This window comes from Cylas formicarius, unplaced genomic scaffold (genome assembly GCF_029955315.1).
Source record: "Cylas formicarius isolate icCylForm1 unplaced genomic scaffold, icCylForm1.1 PGA_scaffold_4__25_contigs__length_36172078, whole genome shotgun sequence".
Lineage (NCBI taxonomy): Eukaryota > Metazoa > Arthropoda > Insecta > Coleoptera > Brentidae > Cylas > Cylas formicarius.
In genome coordinates this window covers 10052273-10072897 of record NW_026844334.1, presented here as the reverse complement: position 1 = coordinate 10072897, position 20625 = coordinate 10052273, and the positions used below count along the sequence as shown (strand labels likewise).

General features: G+C 35.7%; 2 protein-coding genes across 4 annotated transcripts in view; both read right to left on the bottom strand.

Moving 5' to 3' along the window:
• Positions 1–20625, bottom strand: part of LOC132700907 (limbic system-associated membrane protein-like) — a 157718-nt gene that overhangs the window by 39978 nt on the left and 97115 nt on the right. The window contains exons 2-3 of one of the 3 annotated variants that reach the window (XM_060668488.1): positions 17696–17793; positions 6557–6764 (exon numbers count right to left, since the gene is read on the bottom strand). In XM_060668488.1, the coding sequence (XP_060524471.1) occupies positions 6557–6764; positions 17696–17793 (306 nt within the window). Of the gene's footprint in view, positions 1–6556; positions 6765–6856; positions 6908–9910; positions 9974–17695; positions 17794–20625 lie in introns of those variants that run through there. The other 2 variants (XM_060668489.1, XM_060668490.1) reach the window with 2 other exon arrangements.
• LOC132700909 (C-type lectin 37Db-like) lies at positions 6852–11112 on the bottom strand. The gene is made up of 3 exons (XM_060668493.1): positions 11017–11112; positions 10790–10966; positions 6852–7122 (listed from the first exon to the last, which is right to left on the bottom strand). Exons 1-3 carry the CDS (start codon positions 11072–11074, stop codon positions 6881–6883), a joined length of 477 nt encoding a protein of 158 aa, XP_060524476.1. The 5' UTR covers positions 11075–11112; the 3' UTR covers positions 6852–6880.

The following is a 20625-nucleotide window of genomic DNA, read 5'->3' as shown; positions in this document are numbered from 1 at the left end:
TCTAAAACACTACAATTATGTATTAAAATACTCAAATCAAGAAATATAACAAAGAAATTGATCACAAATACTTACTTTTGATGTCATAACGCAATAGGCCCTTCTGTACATACAGCCCGCGTGTCTCTCCCCTTGTACCCCTTCCCACGTTTAGTTTTTTCAATATTTAAGATGTTTCAACCATACCCAGTCTAGCCGTAATCTAATTGTCTCATATAGCGAGTGTTTTTAGTTACCGATAGAATGTTATATTTGCCAGAGAAGCCTCATTTCGAGCATGAGTTTTGTGCTAAAAGGGTTCTAATGATGGATAATAATGTCCGCGTTTTTATATGGGCATTCAAAAATATACATGCAAAAACGTTAGTGTACTGCACATATTTGAGTACACAGGATCTGCTTCTGCATACACCCTAACGTTTTTGAATGTACTAATTCAAACTTCAATACGGTCAACAATGTAGAAACCCAAACGGGCTATTATTATGTACAAATCTCGAAATAGAGACCATGATATGGGACGAAATGTCTTGGCGCTCTCTAATTCGAATACAAGCACTATAATAAGCGATTTAAGTAAACCAGAGATCGTATTCGCGGCGCAGTTTGGTACGAAACAATCCCCTTAGAACACGACCGTATAGTTCAGAACGGGGCACCATTCATTATCAAGCGTGGGTGAAGTTTGAATGGATAGCTCTCGCGGCTAGTCGACCCAGGCGCGGCGGCGGCGGTGTCGCTCCGCAGGATTTGTATACAATTTGCCCAGGATCATATCTCTTACTTAGCCTTTGATTAAATTTGCGGAAATGGCGTGAGAACAGTGGAAGCACAGAGACGATCCAGTCGAATGGTCTCCTAGGATCGACTCTGCGAAGGAGAATTGTTTTATATGCAAACAGGAAATCTTGGATTGAATGCATAATCGTCCCCTCTCTTTGCCGTATTGAATTATTCGGTTTGGTATCAACACCGAATCTTGAATATTCCGGGTAAAACGGCATTGGGGGTACAGGCGTCCAAGAAAATTTTGCTTGAATTATATTAGATGAACGCTTTTCCATCACGGATTTAAATGTCAGAGTCAATTGTCACTCTTCTTCGAGGTTTCACCTGTAAACTCTCTGAAATTATAAAATAATTTGGTAGTTTTTCTCGTTCAATATGGTTTGGAGTTACAGTTTAAATCTATGGGTAACTTTAATTTTCCAAAAAAACTTCCACAGCCTACTGTAATACTTTTTACATAACTTCTGGATTCTTCCTGCTTCAGTTTTTGCTGAGTCGAACTTGCTGACGTTTCGCCAATCATCCTGTTGGCTTCTTCAGAGCTTGACTGAAACTGGCTCGCATTTTGCTCTGTACCTGCTTATATATTGTTTGTAGGGGGTGGAGCTAAATGATGACTGATTCCCATATTGGTGACAGATAAAGGCCTGAATCGCGGTTAAGATTGTTATTATTATTACTATTACTATTATTATTATTAATGCATCAACTATCTTGTTTACAGAGCCGAAAAACTATCTCAGCTCGAATCATTGAACCCAGAATTAACCTCAAACAATATATAAGCAGGTACAGAGTAAAATACGAGCCAGTTTCTGTCAAGCTCTGAAGAAACCAACAGAATGATTGGCGAAACGTGAGCAAGTTCGACTCAGCAAAAACCGACGCAGGAGGAATCCAGAAGTTTTGTAATAAGGGTAACTTTACTATGCGGAGCTCTTGGGTGTAGCCCTCGTGGCGAGAGCATCAATGGAATGTGTTAAGATGCGATGATGTTTTCTTGACCCCCACGTTCCCCAGGCTTATCTGCCTACGACTTTATTTGTGGGACTATACGCTAACAAACTCCGTCTCATTCAAAAACTAGAAGTTGCTATTCGTCAAGAAATCGCAAAAATACCAGAAGAAATATGTAATCACTATCATAGTTTCATTTATATTTAATTAAAACAAAATTATTCTGAAAATAAAAAATGTTAGGCTTGTGTGCTTTTCAGTTGCGCCACTTAGAATGAAAATGAAAGTGTAGTCTTCAACTGAGTTTCTCGGTGTAAACCTTAACCTTGTGTTCAAGAAGTAAGGCGATCTGCGATATTTTTTTTTGTTATGGTGGTACCCATGTCCCTAACGTATATTTGTTTGTCAATTTGGACGTTTACTTTTATTCGTGAGACAGAAGAAGCGTTAGAGGTGTTTTTTGTGCTCTGACGTAAAAAAAAATTGGAAAACAGAATTTACATTACATTTTGTGTGAAAATGGAATACGGTCCTCCAAAACTCTTGAAATTTTGACAACGCATATTGTGAATCTACTTTAAACAAAAAAAAATGCTTATAAGTGATACAAGCTGTTCCAAAATTTACGTTAATAACTGATGAAATGATATACTTAAAAAGGTCATAACTGGAATCATCACTGGGTCATCATGGTTACGCGCCTTCCAAACCAAAGCCCAGTCATCATGGGAGAACCCAGAACCATAGCTACATACCAGTCGATTCCAGTCCCATTCATTTCTATGATAAACAATCAAAAATAGAAACTTGGTTGCTCGCAAGTTCAATTAACCAACAACCAAGCGAGGAGGTATCCAGAAGATTCCTTACAGTAGCTTGTGGAAGTTTCTTTGAAAAATTAAGAAAAATTTCGGTTTTAACCAAGCGATATTAACACTAGTTAATTAATTAAATAATTAACCATTATGATGACTGGCTAGTGTCCAATCTTAAAAGTAATTAATTGGTTGGAGGTTATATAAAATTTTCTTTTGCAGTGTCAAACAAGAGAATTTAATGTTTTTTCGCAAACAATAGCAAGCGCTGTCGATTTGTTTGTAGAAGCGGCTTGAATATAGCTGCAAACATGAAAAATATTTACTTTAATTTTCTAATAAACTTTAACACCATTTGCGAGGTGGTTTTCAATGAAGCAATCAGTTTATCAGATTATTTTTAATTGATTAAAATGGTAAAATATTTTAAATATTTTCTATATAGCGCGAACATATGACGGCGATTTTCTATTGCTACGGTCCCTAGAAAATGTAAAACAATCTTTGGCATTATTGGATAATTAGGTTTAATCTAAAACTAAGTAAATTAACTTAGGCAAATAATTTCGTAGACCTTCGCAGTTTAAAGGAAAACAAAGAACTTCAGTACTCAGAACACAATTATAAAGGAAGTTGGTTCATTTAATGGTTAACCTTGGTTAACATGCAGGAAGTTTCTACTGTCCGTGTCCGAATAACCTCTGAAAATGTTTAAGTTCTTGCGATTTGAGTATTGCTTTATTAAATGATTGTTGATTTCAATATCTTGAAGATGACTAAATCTTGCAGCGGATGGACTATATCAGACGTTTCCATTTCAACTAGAGATTTTTGAATTGAAGTTTCCTTTAATTGAAAATCATAACCAAAAATATTTAACATTATCTGGTGAAAATAAATATAGTTGTTACTGATTCTTTTTTCGCTACGAATTATTTCTGATAGAACTTTCTAGTAAATCCAAACGTTGGCAAGGTCGTTTGCTGCTAATGACATCCGTACTTAGGAAAATCTTAGTTAATTACCGACCACACTCTAGCATCGATCCAAATGGTTAATCCCATTTCGTCTCCCGGTATCAATTACATTAATGGAATTTTTCTTACCGCCATTGGGAACGTCTCGCTAATTCGATTTTTATTTTTAGGAAACTCTACTCGCGGCGGCACCCGCGTCTCATTATGTTTAAATCATTTTCCGAAACTTCCCTAACGACTTTAGAAAAATTCCGACGTCTGCCGCGTCTAAAAACGATACTTTGTAACTATTTTCCATTTTCAGACGCCCCGGCTCCCGGTAAATGATTTAATAAAACGGAAACGTATTCCCAGTCGGAAAAGTGGGCTTAAAAGACATCTGGAATAGGCGCGATATTCTCTACCGTTCGAATACTATTCCGGGAAAGGCTTTGTGCGCACCCGAATACGTCACGACCCAAAGAATTTATGGCGCGGATCTCCTTTGACGTCGTGGTACATGCTGGGGAACGATAGAAAAGGTTAACATATTTTACTTCTAAGAAATTTTGAAGAAGAAAACTCACACTTTTTAAAATAAGGAAGAATAACTAAAAGGGTGATTCGTAGTTTTGAAATAATAATTTCTCTATATTTTAGAGGACGTTTTCTCATTCCTAGGACTGTTCTACAGTTTGATGTCGGTTGTTCGAAAGGAGAGTTCATTTATTATAAGATGGATTGTTGTGTTTAAAACGTCGATAGAAGTTTAAAACATAGCTGAGGTTTTATGGGGTTAAGAAGTTTATGTGTTAAGTGCTCAACGCTGGACGTGATGCTCCTGACGCTTTTCACACTCTTCTTGGATTTTCTGGTGCCTTCGTGAATCAACGAACGCTCATTGCTCGAAATAGCATACTTAAACAATTTACATAAACAAATAAATGTCATTTCTAAAATTCTGCATATTCTAAAATCTACAGTCATAAAATATCTCGTTTTTCAGTAGTATACGAAGTTTGTCAAAATATATGAATTTAACCCAAGAGTAAGGTACGTTTAAAATTGACAATATCTACGTCCATATGGTTTTTATAATTTTCTCCCACAATCAAAGCAATTTCTATTTTCTTTCCACTAGTTTACTTGGAAAAATTTTCAAAAATTTGCAAATGGATCTAATTATATATTTCAGAACAGTTTAAAGGCTCATTACTCTCGAGCAAAGTTCATATTTTCTTAAAAACCTCGCATTTGACTGGAAAAATTGATCAGATTTATAGATTTTATAAAAAATAAATTTTTCTCCGAAATTAATAATAAAAAATTACTAAGACATATTGTTTCGTGGTAAAGCCGTCTTTTGTTAGAGGTTGATTGATGTAAGTTTTTTGTTTTGGTCACTAGTCTGAAGATGAGGGCAGTGATCACTGAAACCGATCACGACTAATTTTAAATAAAATATATGACCGTGTTTGTTTGTTTGGGGTTTCTTAAAAAATACTTTATTGAATTGCTTTCCCAACCGCTTATTCAACCGACAGTTTCTAACGACGTAAATGTAAATTATATATTCTTTTCTATCCAGGCGTTTTACATTTGACGATCTGCTGTTACAAAAAATTCCCCGATAAATTTATATTTAAATGTCAAGCTGACTTATTGTTGATTCTAGTATCCAGTATAGTGACCCTTTTCTACTTTAACACTTTTACATTTTACTTAACAAAATTAAACAAAAAATAAAATTAACCGTAGTCGTATTAAAAAATTATTTTTTAACCTTTTCATTTAACAAACTATCGTTTAATATATCAAAATATATCGCACTCCACATTACTTACGAGATGTTCAAATGTAAGGTGGCTTTTGTATTTGGGCGGTCTCCGTTCATTCGATTCTCGATATTTTGGTTTGTTATGTTGGTACACGTGTCCCTAACATGTGTTCACAGTTCCAGCCAGTTTGAAAGTATACTTTTATTTGTGATACAGAAGTGTTGGACGTGTTTTTGTTTCTAGGCGATTTTTTTCTGTCAAAAAAAATCGAACAAAGAATTTTGTAAAAAATGGAATTCAGTCCTGCAAAACAACTGTAACTTTGACAACGGCATATGGTAAATCTACTTTAAGCAAAAAAAATGTTTATAAGTTATACACGGTGTTCCAAGATGACCAAGACTCCGATGACGAACCTCGCTCTGCCATGCATTTTTTTCTGAATTCCCGAGGAGCATCGCTGAAGAGCTGTTAACCAATGTCAATGATAATTCTGATATGCTTAAAAAGTCATAACTGGTCTAAACCAAAGTCCTAATGGAAGAATCTAGAACCCAAACCGAAAAAAGCACGTCACGTTCCATCAAATGTCAAGAATTTGAATAGTGATTTCTTTGATTATAGTGGCGTAGAACATTAAGAATTCTTACCACAACGTCGTACGGTCAATGAAGAGAATTACCTTGAAGTTATGCGCCGTTTTGGAGAAGCAATACGAAGAAAACGTCAAGAATTATGGGAAAACAGTTCATGGATTTTGTATCACGATAATGTGTCTAACTTTATGGCCAAAAACAAAGCCACAATCATCCCCCAGCCTCCATATTTTCCAGATACGGCTCCCTGCGACTTTTTCCTAATTCCAAAACTCAAGAAACCCATGAAAGGAAGGAGGTTTGGAACGATTGAGGAAATAAGGAACAAATCGCTCGAAGAACTCAAGGCTATACCAGAAAGTGCGTACCAGAAGTGCTTCGAGGATTGGAGAATTGGATAAAACGTTGACACAAATAAATTATATCTGATGAGTATTACTTTGAATGGGACAACATTAATTTTGATACATAAATAGATACTGTTTGATAAAACTTAAAAGTCACTTTACTTTTTGAGCACACCTCGTATATTAGCAGTAACAAAATAATAGTATTAGGTCCCCAAAACAGGAGCAAAACAAATCAAAAATGAAAGGTTCCTAAGCAGAAATTTTTCTATGAAATTATTCTGGAAGGTTGTTCAAATTAAGATTGTCGCTGCTTACCTACTACATCGAGGTATCCTACTTGACTTTTCATCGGATCGGTATTGATTTGGCACATGTACCAACCTCGGTCCGTCGCTTTAATTTCTTTAATGTGCAGGTACCATGTCTTGTGTTCGCTGTGGGTCACACCTATCCTGTGGTTCTTCGTAATCACGTGATTGTGAATCGTTAAAATAGTCTGCGTGTCAACCCTAAGCCAGGCCACCTGCAAATAATGGACTCCTTAACTATCGATACTGAATTGGGCACTAACCCATGAGCAACAGAAGACTAAAATAAAAGTCAATAAGTATTAACCAAAGACATTTATTAGGAAACCATTTATATAGTATCTTGACAGACGTATCTGTAGTTTACGGTGCAAACAGAATCGTTCCAGACGAATTTTTTATCTTCACCCAAAAAAATTTCCAAACAATGCTCGTTGTTTAATTGGTTGTTGGGTTCGCCTGCTAACCATTTAGTATAAATTGCCATACCACCGGTGGACAACCAATAATACTGCGAACTCGCGATGTTAGCTAAATTCGTACCCGAAGTCCAGAATCCGTTCAAATAGGTGACTGCAATAGTTGAAATGGCCTTGTCAACATATACTTATATATTGCTGTTCAAAATTAACGCACCACATATATTTTCTGAATTAGTTGTATTGTTTAAAAGGATATCCCCCAATTACTGTTATAAATCTTAGTTTGCTCATGTTGTTTTTTATAGTTTTGTACTGTTTTCACTGCTGTATGTTATTTGATTAAGTGAGAGAAGTTCTCTCTGAACGTTGATTGCCTAAAAGCTTCAACTTTGTTAAAAGAGAGAAGAAGTATGCGTTATGTAGCCAAACCGGAACACACCATAAAAAATGTAGTCAATGCAGAAAAAGGGCTACAAATGAAATTGATAAGCGCTTTCTTCGACAACAGATATTACGAAACAGACATGTACTAGCCTCAAGTAAAGACATAAAGGAATCAGATTGGTTAATAGAAGGCTGCACCTCTACTTTTTACAGATCACAAATTATGTAGATTAGGATCCGCTAGAGAGAAAAAATATTTCGAGGAGAGAAATATGAACTTCTGCTACTCCAAATCAAAAGTTCGGTAGGTAAACATCCGAAGATAAGAAGAAGAAGAGATCATTCACACGGGAATATAAATAAGTGGATGTGATAGAGTGTGGTGCAGACTTGGAGTCATTTTTTTATTGTACTATCTCTCCAAAGGACCCAGATGGTTTAAAAATGATCTGAGGGGCAATATATAACTGGATGTGATAGAGTATGGTGCAGACCTGGAGCCATTTTTTATATTGTACTATCTCTCCAAAGGACCCAGATGGTTCAAAAATGATCTGAGGAGCAATATATTTTGAGGCATGCACAGAGCTGGTTCCTATTCGTCTAGAAAACATTATTCAAGATCTTTCAGAGAAATTTCCACAGGCTACTGTAATGCTTGTGTAGTCGAAAAATTGTTATTTGGCCCCATCGTCAAGAAACCCTACTAGATTTTCTTAGACATTTAAACTCGATACACCCTAATACGTTTTACCATTGAGTTGGACGCTAATAAAAAACTGCCATTCTTAGATATTCTTATCAATAGAAAATCAGACTTAACATTGGGTCATTGTGTTTACAGAAAACCTACGCACACAGACCGATACCTTAATGCATGGTCACATCACCTTCCGGTCCAAAAATCATCGGTTATCAACTCTCTTGTTTAACTCTTGTAAAACTATCTCAGCCCGAGTCACTGAAAACAGAATTGAAACACCTTACCTCTGCTCTTCTCTCTAATAATTTCCACAAAAGATATTAAACGTTCCATCAAAAAATACACTTCACCATAACCTTCCAATAGCAATGAGGCCTTGTGGTCCTTCCTTACATTCAAAACATCACTGACCATATGTCAAAAGTTCTGAAGAAGTATAACTTCAAAACCAGATTTAGCACTTGTCCAAAAATCTCTCAACATCTGCGGTCCGTGAAAGAGAAAGTTCCATTTGAGACGCCAGGAGTTTACAGCATTCCATGCATATACGGTAAAAAATACATTGGAGAGACCGGACGAAAAATATCAGCTAGGCTCAAAGAACACGAAAGAGCCTTACGACTAAGACAAATAAACTCATCAGCTGTTGCGGAACACACTCATGAAACCGGGCATAAAATTTTATTCCCTAAAACTAAAATTCTTGCATGTAATCAATTCTTCTACCAACGAAAAATCCGAGAGTCTATAGAAATCTATAAACAACCTAACAATCTTAATCGGGACTCAGGTCTCTACCTGTCCCCATTTTGGGAATCAGTCATCCGAGAAGGTGTTTATACCCCCCACCCCCCTCGCCCCTAGCAATATATAAGCAGGTACAGAGTAAAATACCAGTCAGTTTCAGTCAAGCTCTGAAGAAGCCAACAGGATGATTGGCGAAACGTCAGCAATTTCGACTAAGCAAAAACCAACGCAGGAGGAATCCAGAAGTTTTATTAAAAGCATTATTCAAGATCATTGACTTTAATGAATTTAACATCCAAATTTTGGAGTAATCAACACGCAGCCTAGACTGAAATCCAATAGAGCATCTTTCCGATACTCTACATAAAGTATTTCAGCGTCATATTTCTGCCTCCATTAGCCTACAAGATTTGAATGGGAAAACATTCCTCAAGCAACCATCCGAGATTAAAAAACGAGATTTACCGAGGAATGCAACTAGTGATAAGAGCTCGAGGAGGTAATACGCATTTTTGAAGTTCATCTATTTTATTGCAAATTGGAAATTCTCATTGTTAGTGAAGTACAGTAGATTTCTTTATTATCTAAGATTTTATATCTGACCACTAAACGTATAATCATTCGAATTATTATTAAAAATTAAATGTTTTCCGGCGCAATATTCCTTACTTACGAGGGGGTAGCCAAAAGAAACCGGAATCATTTTTTATAAACTATATATTGTTTTGAAAATCACAGAACGATCTTATCCCCTTCAAAATACTCTCCATTACAACTAATACATTTGTCCCAGTGGTGCTTCCACTGTTCGAAACATTTTTTATAATCATCTTTGGCTATAGCCGACAGCTACATCCCTCGTTTTTTTCTTGACCTCTTCAATGTTGTCAAATCGCTGTCCTTTCATGTCCCTTTTCATACGTGGAAATAAGAAGTCACACGGAGCGAGATCAGGCGAGTAAGATGCATGGGGCAGAGGAACCAGGTGCATTATCGTGGGGAAAAAACCAGTCCCCTGCCCGCCACAAATCGGGTCTTTTTTGTTGAATACTGTTGCGCAATCTTCTTAAAACTTCCAGATAAAAAGCTTGATTAACGGCCTCACCTGGTGGAACGAACTCTGCATGAACTACGCCGTTGATGTCGAAAAAGCAAATCTGCATCGTTTTGATGTTGAATTTGACGGGGAGACAGTGACGTCTTCCATTGGCTGGACAGTTGCTTCGTTCCTGAATCGTAACCATAGCACCATGACTCGTCACTAGTCTTTGAAAGAAAATCTGGATCCGTTCAAGCGGTTGATTCAGAACACGAGGAACAAACTTGGCAGCAACTCTTTTCATTCTCAAATCTTCGGTTAAAATTAGCTGAACCGTGCTCCAAGACAACCCACTAATCTTTGATAATTGTTCAATTGTCTGTCGACGGTCTGTGAGCACAAACTCTCGAATCTTTTCAATATTTTCGTCGATGCGAGCAGTTAATGGACGTCCAGAACGAGGTCGGTCATCAATTGACTCGTCGCCATTTTTGAAGCGAACAAACCACTGGTACACTTGAGTTTTTCTCATCGCATCGTCTTTATAAGCTGTTTTTAACATTGAAACAGTTTCAGTAGCACTTTTACCGAGCAGAAAACAAAATTTCACAGCTGCACGTTGTTCTTTTAAACTTGCCATCGAAAAAAACGAAATAACAAAAATACAGCGTTAACAAAAAATGGCACTGCAAGTGAACAAGACAAGTTAAATTTAAAACGAAGGTGGCGTTGAACTTGCAATAAGTTGTACTATTCACAACCTAGCGGCAGAAAGGTGTACGATATAAGCTCTGCACGCGGCAATTCAATTCCGGTTTTTTATGGGTACCCCTTCGTATTATATTGCAGTAATTGTGATGAAATAAAGAGTGAAAAAAACAAAACCATAATTACAAAATTTGTAGTGCGTTAATTTCCAAAAGAAGTTTATTATAATAGTGTTACCTCCAGGGTTGGCACCCTTTATCGCTTCTTCAATGTCCTTTTCCTCCTTCTGGGAGCGTATACTAGCCAATTGCAAGCCAGCGCTACGACAATTCAAAAACGCTTGGAAAAAATTGGCTTTGTCTAAGGAGACGTAATATTTGCCATTGGAGGACGCGGCGAGTTTAGGCTGGAAATCTAAAAATATCAGTTGCAATTTGCTATCGTGCACGACTTGAATAGTTTACCTGCCAGCGCATAGCTACATAATAAAGCTAGCAGTGCGCAACTTTCTATTAAACGCATCTTGCTTTGATAGATGTGTTCAACTTGAACTCGGTATATATAAGCACATTTTCTGTTGAATTAAGATCCTCGTATCCAAAAAAATCGTTATCAGTTGACGACTTATGTACAAAGTGCTTAACCATTAAACACGCAATATATATTATCATATTATTTTATGGCAAGGGGATTCCTTCAAAATGTGTTTTTTTAACAATGGAACCTGATATTTTCTTAACCATGCTACGCTAAGCGGGGCGAAATTCTGTTTTTTTTTTGTGGTTGTGTAAGTATGATGCCGTGGGTCGTAGCCTCATACGTATCACCCATTCTCAAAATCTTTGGCTTATAGCTTATAGCTTGTAGCTCTTAGAAACAGAGTGTCAGCTGTTAAAACTCTCAGTAAAGTCTCACAGAACCCTCCATATATAGAAGTGTATAAATCACTAAATAAGGAATATCAACAAAAAATTCAACAAATCAAAAAAGCTGCCTTTAATGGCTTTATCCAAAAATGCACCAATAAATGTCTGGAAAATCGTGAACTATGAAAGAAATTGTCTTGGGAGATGTGATAAAGAATCTGATTTATCATCAAACGATCATAACAGTTTTTTTAGTTCTGTCTCGAGTAATATTATAAAGATCTTAACGGTGAATCACAATGTACAGAGTGCATGTGTTGAAGGGATTCCATTGGAGGAAACTACTTTTTTTTGCATCCGATAACTTGTGAGGATACGTACCGAGCCATACTAAGATTAAAAAAATCTTATTCTAGCTATGCTTATGATATCAATAGTGTCTTGGTGAAGGGACTGGTTGAGTACATCACACTGCCATTAACCACTTTATTTAATAAATGTATTGTATCGCTGTGTAAGATTTCAAGAGTAGTTCCAATCTATAAGGCAGGTGATATAAATGATGTTAACAATTACAGGCCGATTTCAATCGTGCCTTTGTTCGGAAAAATTTTTGAGATCTTACTAAAAGATCAGCTAACTTCTTATATTAATAAGATCGAATGTCTTTGTGCTGGTCAGTTTGGATTTAGGGGAGGGTGTTCGACGATCCAAGCAGTGTCTAAAGTTGTGAGTGGGATAGTTGAGGGCCTCGAGGGGGGTGAATTAGTTGGTTCGACCTTGTGTGATCTCTCCAGGGCCTTCGAATGTGTTTCTCACCAGCTTCTTATTAAAAAGCTATATAGATATGGTATACGAGATCTGCCCTTAGATCTTATAGCGTCCTACTTGCAAGGCCGACAGCAGTTTGTAAAATATCAGGATGACCGTTCATCACTTGAATCAGTAGTAAGCGGGGTGCCCCAGGGTTCCGTCTTGGGCCAGCTACTATTTACAATCTACATAAATGACCTTTATCATTTCTTGGCCCCCAATCACTGCGTGATGTTTGCGGACGATACATCCTTCACTACATCTGCTAAGAGTGTCGAGGAGTTGTCTGTTAGGGTTGGCATGTCAGAGGACAGGGCTAATGTCTGGTTCGAAAATAATTATCTTAAATTAAATTTAGACAAGATCCAGAGTATTGTGTACCAATTGCTTGCGAAATAGTGGACAGTCCGTCAAGTTGCTTGGCGATCCTAATGCTGATAGTCTAAATTGGAAACAACATATCTCAGACCTGAAAAATAGATTGTCCAGTAACATATTAGTTCTTCGACGACTGAGAGGCCTGATAAGAACAAGGACTCTGATTATGGTCTATTTTCCTTGGTTGCATTCGCACTTATGCTATGGCACGGTGCTGTGGGGTGATTCCTCAGCTGCTGTGGAGATTTTTAAATTGCAGAAAAGGGCCATCCGAGTAGTTGCTAATATAGCATATAGGGACCATTGTCAACCCTATTTTAAAAAATTTAAAGTGATGCCCCTTCCTTGCATCTATATCTACTACCAGGTATTAGAGATACAAAGAACGAAAGAAAACTTTAGCGCTAATTCTGATTGCCATTCCTATCCAACTCGTTCGGGGGACGGCCTAGGCCTAGCTTTAGACTGAGGAAGTCTGAGAGCAACTCGTTGAACCTGAAATTGTATAATATTTTGCTAGGTACCGTGAAAAAGATGAGCAATAAAAAATTTAAACATACTATTAAAGAATTCCTACAACGGCATTGTTTTTACTCCCTGCGAGCATACATTGACACTGTCACTGGTATCGATGCGCTATAAAACTGTATAGTACTGTATAATTTTGTTTGTATTAGATGTATGTTTTTATGTTATTTTTTAATGTGATTTTATTACACTTGAATATAACTTCTGACTTGCTACAATTGTACGTTCCTTTTGTACGAAACGTAGTCAATAAATGTAAAAGGAGGCGTTGCAAGTGGTGTCGTTCTCCACGTACAATATGTCCGAAGTAAGATATTTTTCTCCTTTCCGAGTGTTCGAAGAATTCTTAATATTCCAGTTGAATCATTCGAAGCATTTCTGACGCGTTCGATCCATGATAACTTAAGCATCCTTCTCAACATTTCGAATGCTTAAATTTTACCAATCGTGTGACAGCTTTGAGCGTCCTCGCTTCTTTAGGTTTGTGAAGAACTTTTGAGTCTGAGAAGAGTCCTTTTTGCTTACTCTATCCTAGGTTTAATTTCTAGTTTCCGATTCATTCAGCCGTATTTGCAAGGATCCAGAGTACAAATGAATTAAAGGTTTTCTCCCATTTAAAATACTTTTTTTGCTGTTTAAGTGATATTTTGAATTATTTGGACAGAGTCCATAGTCTACAGGACAAAAAGTTACTGCAAACAAGAAAAAAACTAAATGTACATGAAAATTTTGATTCGCGTACGAATTTTTTTGTATTTTGAATAAATATCTGAAATTTTCTCCAACCAGGCTCTATTAGGACAAGCTTTAGGATTAGTTTCATTACAGCATTTTCATTAAGAACGACTTTTTACGCTGGAAGACATTATATTTTATAGATAAAAATCAGCTTCGCGAACCTGAAAACGTCCGTTATGTTTGAGTGACAGAATGAAATTTATTTTCAGAAGTTCTATAAGCTGTCAATACCTAAAATACTCTGCAATTTTTCATCACTTCGACCAAAATTTATTTTTCGCAATTTAATTCTGTTAAATTTTGTCATATTGAATTGACACGATTTGTCGAACATTCAATAAGTCCAAAAAATATTAAAGTTTGTTCAGTTTCGACCAAACACTGTTAGCTGCTATGATACAGCACCGTCCACTCTGAACGGTTTCACAATATTTTTTTTTAAAAAAAAAACGCCCGGTAGCCTCTTTTGCTTGCGAAAACCCTTTTGAATTTGGCATCGTTACTATCGAATTATTAATTCCTCAATCACGGCGGGGCCTTTTGTGCTAATTTTTTAACGATCCCGCACACATCGGCACACAATGCCCGCCGCCCGGGCATTAATATGTAATTCTAGTTTAATCACGGCTAAATTAAGGCAAATATGTTTCCAATTTAGTTGCTAAACACACAGAGAGTATCGCTTAACTATTTAATTGCGTCGCATATATTTGTTTACAACCGACACGGTAATGCGAAAGGGTCCCCAAATTTGTATGCCGTTTGATTGTAAAAAGATTATTTCGATATAATTCTATTTCCGTGACTTTCGTGGTATTTGCTTTGAATGTTGCTGTGGTGAGGTCGTGACCAACTTTGTAATCGAAACCTATTCACCAATAAAAAAAGCTTTAGGTCATGTGTACCTTTAAATATGGCAAAGAGCGTTTCACTAATATCGTCCCCAAAAACTTGTTATTGTAACAAGGCAGAAACTTTAATCAGTATAGGACTTATTAAACAAAATGCTTTAAAAGAAACCTGTCTACTTACAAAAACGGTAATATCGTCTATAAGGGATATTATTAATAGTGGAGAATTGAAAAAAAGGAAAAAACGAAATGATTTTCAAACTCACCGTAAAGACAATAGTGATCAGGACCTACCCTGGATAAACTGAATAAGAAGCTAGAAGAAGATAAACCAAAATAAATATAAGCCGTACCACCCTCCATACAAGTTGTTTGTAACATGGGATTTAAATACCGCAAATAAGGCAAGTAATAGTGGAATCACACAGATTACGCACTTTGAGGATGGGCTGATTGCACTCAAAACTGTCAGATCAAAGCACCTTCAAATAAAGGAAAACGCATCACCGTAATACACGCCGGGTCGGAAGAAATATATGTCCCAAAACGCTTGCTGTTGGCTGCAGAGAATATTAAAGAGTCCAGCTTGGAACATATAATGCGAACTTTTCGGAAATTGGTTTCAAAATAATCATTTAAAGAACATTCCCAATAACAGTGTTATTGTCATGGATAACGCAAGCAACCACAGCCGTCCGCTACGCAGCATCATCAAGTTCAAAAACTGGAATCCAGGAATATTTGTTAGAAAATGATATTCATTTTAAATTTAGTTGCAAAAAAGCGCAACTGTTTTTCATTTCATGGCATGTTTAATACCATGGAGCATTTTTGGAACCAAGTAATTTCAAAGGTGAGAGTTAGTTGATAAAAAAAATGTAATTAATAACATACCAATTGAAAGCTGCAAAAATTCAGTACAGCACAATATAAAAATTGAGGACTCTCACATTTCTATACAAAACAGGCATAAATCCCACTATAATTAATTTCAATAACCCCTCTGATAGTGAAACAGCATTATATTTAGACATTAAGAATAAAAATGTAATTATGTATACATATAAATAAATAAACAAAAACAACTACATTATCACCAAAACCTTTGAATGTCCGTCCCTAATGTTCTGTCCTTTATTATATACCGGACCAGAGTTTAATTTCATTCCGAGTAAAAGTCAGCACGATGAAGATTCAGGCAGACTATATAACTATTTGATTTCATACCTAAATTCTTACTGATGTCAGTGGTATCACTATAACAGCTATAAGGTGTTTTATTTGAGATTTAAAATAATAAATACATTTATAAACATAAGGGGAGACACTGAGTTCATGGGTCTAACAAAAAAGCCTCATCTTTTATTCCATCAAACCCGAAAAAAGAAATGTAGACTGCACGATGCAATACTGTCCTCCGTCCAATACATATGCACTAATGGATATTACCCAAAGAAATTATACTATAACGGTAATTACCCCTAACCATTATTTATCGTCATAAATTTAGTTGGTTAAGATTTAATTAGGAGTGTTTGTTTTCCAAATAGGTTAGAAATCTGTTATTTACAATAAAGATCTCGAATGGTAGTAGATTAAAAATAAATACACTCTGATACGGAAAAGATAATCTATGCATTCCAGCAGTGTTGTAAAATAACAAAAAGAGATAAGAATTAATTACGAGCGTTTGTTTTTCAAATAAGACACAAATCTGTTATTTACATTAAAGATCTCGAATGGTAGTAGATTAAAAATAGATACACTAGGATACGAAAAAGATAATCTAAGCATTCCTAAAAATATATAAGAAATAAAAGTTCAGATTTTCACGAAATTATATATTTCTACGTGACGACTGCTTCGACAACACCGTGTCTTTATCAAATGTATAATTCCGTGAAAATCTGAACTTTTAGTTCTTATTTATTTTGATAAATGGATTTTCATCAAGTAAAAGCCAGCCAATTTAAGCATTCCTATGTGGTGTTTCGGAGGGATAAATCTTTCCCGAAAACGGACATTTGAACACTGTGAACATTTGGTGTAATTTTACACGTAGTGTATACGATTTTTTATTAGGTTAGAGAGTCTAGCTGAATGTCAATATTTATCGATTGACTTGGTGTCAACCTATGACTTGTTGGATTATGTGTTATAAATCGCAATTTTTGAATCTTATTCATGCCTACTTGTTTCAAATATATATATATATATATATATATATATATATATATATATATATATATATATATAGTTATATATATAGTTATTGTTGCAGGATACCGATTGATATTTCTTATCTACAGTCGACAATCGATCCACACTCCTGGATATCCATTTAAAATATAAAATAGAGCTTAATACTTGATGATTTACAGTATCGTATTGTGTAGTCCAAGGATACAAGAAATGTGAGTTTGTTTTCATCAGTTGCTTTAATTATATCATCAGTAATATTTATCAGTGCTGTCACACGACAGTAATTTTTATTCAAAATTACCATTGAGCGATACAAAATTGGATAGGCTTTTTCTAAATGAGATGTGGATCATACGGCTTCAAGTCACTTAATTGGTAATTCTCCCTCGTCATTTTGAAAAGAAAGAATGTATCGTCAATTTAAATAATATTTACAGGTAATTGAAAAAATTGACCGGTTGTTGATATCAGTTTTTTAATCTTTTTGAATTTTAGGCATATTAGGAAATCTATCTGATCTAGAGACATTTTTTGCTTACATGAAAACTTAGATAAAGCTTCAATGAAACGAGGATCGAATCTCAAAATCCACAATTTTTGGAGTAACTTGGTTGCAATGTATCAAAATGAAACAAACCTAATCTGCTTCAAGAAATTAATCTAAGGATCTTAACAACATAACACAACATACTAGCCGTTAGATTGCGATTTTAATTTACTCTGTATTTCCATAGGAACGATACGATGGAATCTAGCTGATAACCTACCTTAAATGCCCCCAAATCTTCCACTAGGCATTCCAATATTGCTTCCCGTCCAACTGGTACTGTTACGTTCGTGATTGGAGCACTAAACTTGGGATTTTCTGAAAAATTAAAAACCATTTTTAAATTATCCGTTCCTAAGTGCATCGCAAAGACTTTACTCCGTCTCATTTTTATGTTACAATATATCGAGGTAACGGCGAAATTCAAAGTGCTGGGAAAACCTGAATAATAATTACCGCTTTGCGGGGAAACATCGCAAAAAAGCGAGGCATTGAAATTCTGGTCGCCGAAACGCAACAAAAGGTCTACATTTTACGAGGCTTCAGGGTTCCGTGGGCAAAGATGGATCAATAACCACTTAAAATTAAATTCTGCAAAGGACTTTCTGGGCCGCAAACCAAGTGGGATAACAATAACGACAAATGTCATTCGCATTTTAGCCAGATTGTTTTGACGATTTTATGCCGGATTCGGAGGTGTGTGGCGGACCGTCTGTTACTTATGGAACAGTTGTCTACTGTCGATATCTATCTGCTCCTTAATTGTTCAATCAACGAACTTATTTAGCTGTTTCAAATATTAAATAAGCACGTCAATGTACAATAATAGTAGGTATGTACGTTTTTTTACGTTTAGGTTAATTTTGTTTAGTTTCTTTGTAAATATCGGTCAAGGTGACATTTAAGGTGTTTATCTACACCTAAAGCAAAAGTGAATGTGGTGTAGTGATGTTAGTGTCAATATGTCTTAAGAAATAATTTTAACATGTTAGTGGCGACATCTTTGGATGTTGAATAAATCTTGGACCCTCGCTAGCTATACTCCACCGCTCCGGATGCTAAAACAGTACAAGGATCTCCAGTGGTACTGGTTCCTTAAGATTTTGGATTACGAAAGACTAGTAGACTTTTCGACTGTCCTTGCGTTGGTATTTCAAATCTTTTACACATATATTGAAGAAGATTTACGAAATGCACACAGTTCTTGAAGATAAGCTATATTTCTCACAACAATTTATTATACATATATATATATATATATATATATATATATATATATATATATATATATATATATATATATATATATATATATATATATATATATATATATATATATATATATATATATATATGATGACACTATATTCCGGGATATCATCCGTTCGCTCGTTGAACTCCGACTGGAATCCTGCAAATCTTGCATCCGACTGGAAACCTGCAGACGTTTCGCCAAAATCTCACTTGGCATCTTCAATGCTCGCGCTCCGAAAACACTTCGAACACTCGGAGCGCGAGCATTGAAGATGCCAAGTGAGATTTTGGCGAAACGTCTGCAGGATTCCAGTCGGATGCAAGATTTGCAGGATTCCAGTCGGAGTTCAACGAGCGAACGGATGATATCCCGGAATATAGTGTCATCACATTTTTCCATCCGTGAATCAATACGTGAGAATATATATATATATATATATATATATATATATATATATATATATATATATATATATATATATATATATATATACATATATATATTAATTACAAGCAGCTTCACTATTGTCCAAAAATCATTTGCCATAATTTCGATTAAGTTATTTCATTTATTTTGTTATTAATTTAGAAAACAAATTTTTCTATGATTTCACATTATCACTTACTCACATTACTCAATAATAAATAAAAGCGATACGCTCAAACCTTCAGCGACTCAGAAATCGTCAAAATTTCCGGCTTATTAACTTCCTTTCCGTCGTTTATCCACCCCATTAGAATGTAACATCGATTGAAAAGTTTTTTAACGCAAATTAGACCGATCACGGCGTATTTCGTTCGCTTCTTTTTTGGAATATACGTACGTATCAATTATAATTCCGAAACTTTCAAGGTTCTCCGAGTAAGAAAAACTTTTAGTTTCTGAAGTTTTTCCCAAACGATCGACGGATACTTTCGCGCTTTTCATCGAAGGGAAAGAACGTTTTTTTTTTCGTATGTATCGAGGAAAACAAAATATTTATGAGACTTGTTTACCTCGTGTCCGTTAACATCGACAAACTTGAGGGATATTTTGTTCGAAAACAGGGTCGGTTGAGTGACACGCTTGCCTAAATCCACTGGCCTTTTCAAATTGTATAAACGACGTTCATATTTTTGTAGTAACAAAACGGGCTTTTATAATAATACGAATCCCCGTTTAGTTTCAGGCCATTTTTCGACGCTCGTATCAAATTACATTCCAGCAAGAAGTCTCGCTGAAAGCGATTTTAATTATCCTGTTTATACGGCGGTGTTTATTCTGGCGAACTTGGCCGGATAAAACGCAAGAACCGGAGAATTGGATACGGGTCCGGGATTTCTAATATTATTAAAACACTCCAATTTCGCGACGATATAATTTGACGCACAAAGGAAAGTAAATTCAAGCGAACGCGCTTTTAATGTCCTAAATTTTCAACCGTAATTGTATTTTTAAAACTCAGTAGAGCCTCGAATGAATAAAAATTCTTCAGGCACTTGTGGAAAATTTATCAAACTTTAGCATTTTTGATTTTTAAATCAAAATCAAATAATCAAAAATATACCGCAAAAACTGTAATTATCAATCCGCGTATCGTTTCGACCGAATCGAATCGAAGAAGACATTGCTAGTTTTAAAAGATTTTTTTTTCAACTATCTTCTTTAAAATACCCCATTATACACTGATCACGTGTGCGATAAGTGACACTTTAAGACGTCAGCTTCGGGCATTTTTTGATAAATTTTGCAAAAATGTACCTAACAACTAACTTGTTCAGAGTATCGTTTCTTAAAAACCGGACCGCCGGGCTCTGCTTGTGCCGAGTCAAACTCACATTTACAGTGTCGTTTATTTATTTTGTTTGTACGTAGTGTTTGCACGTTTGTTATTCCGAATGAAAAGAATTGAGTAG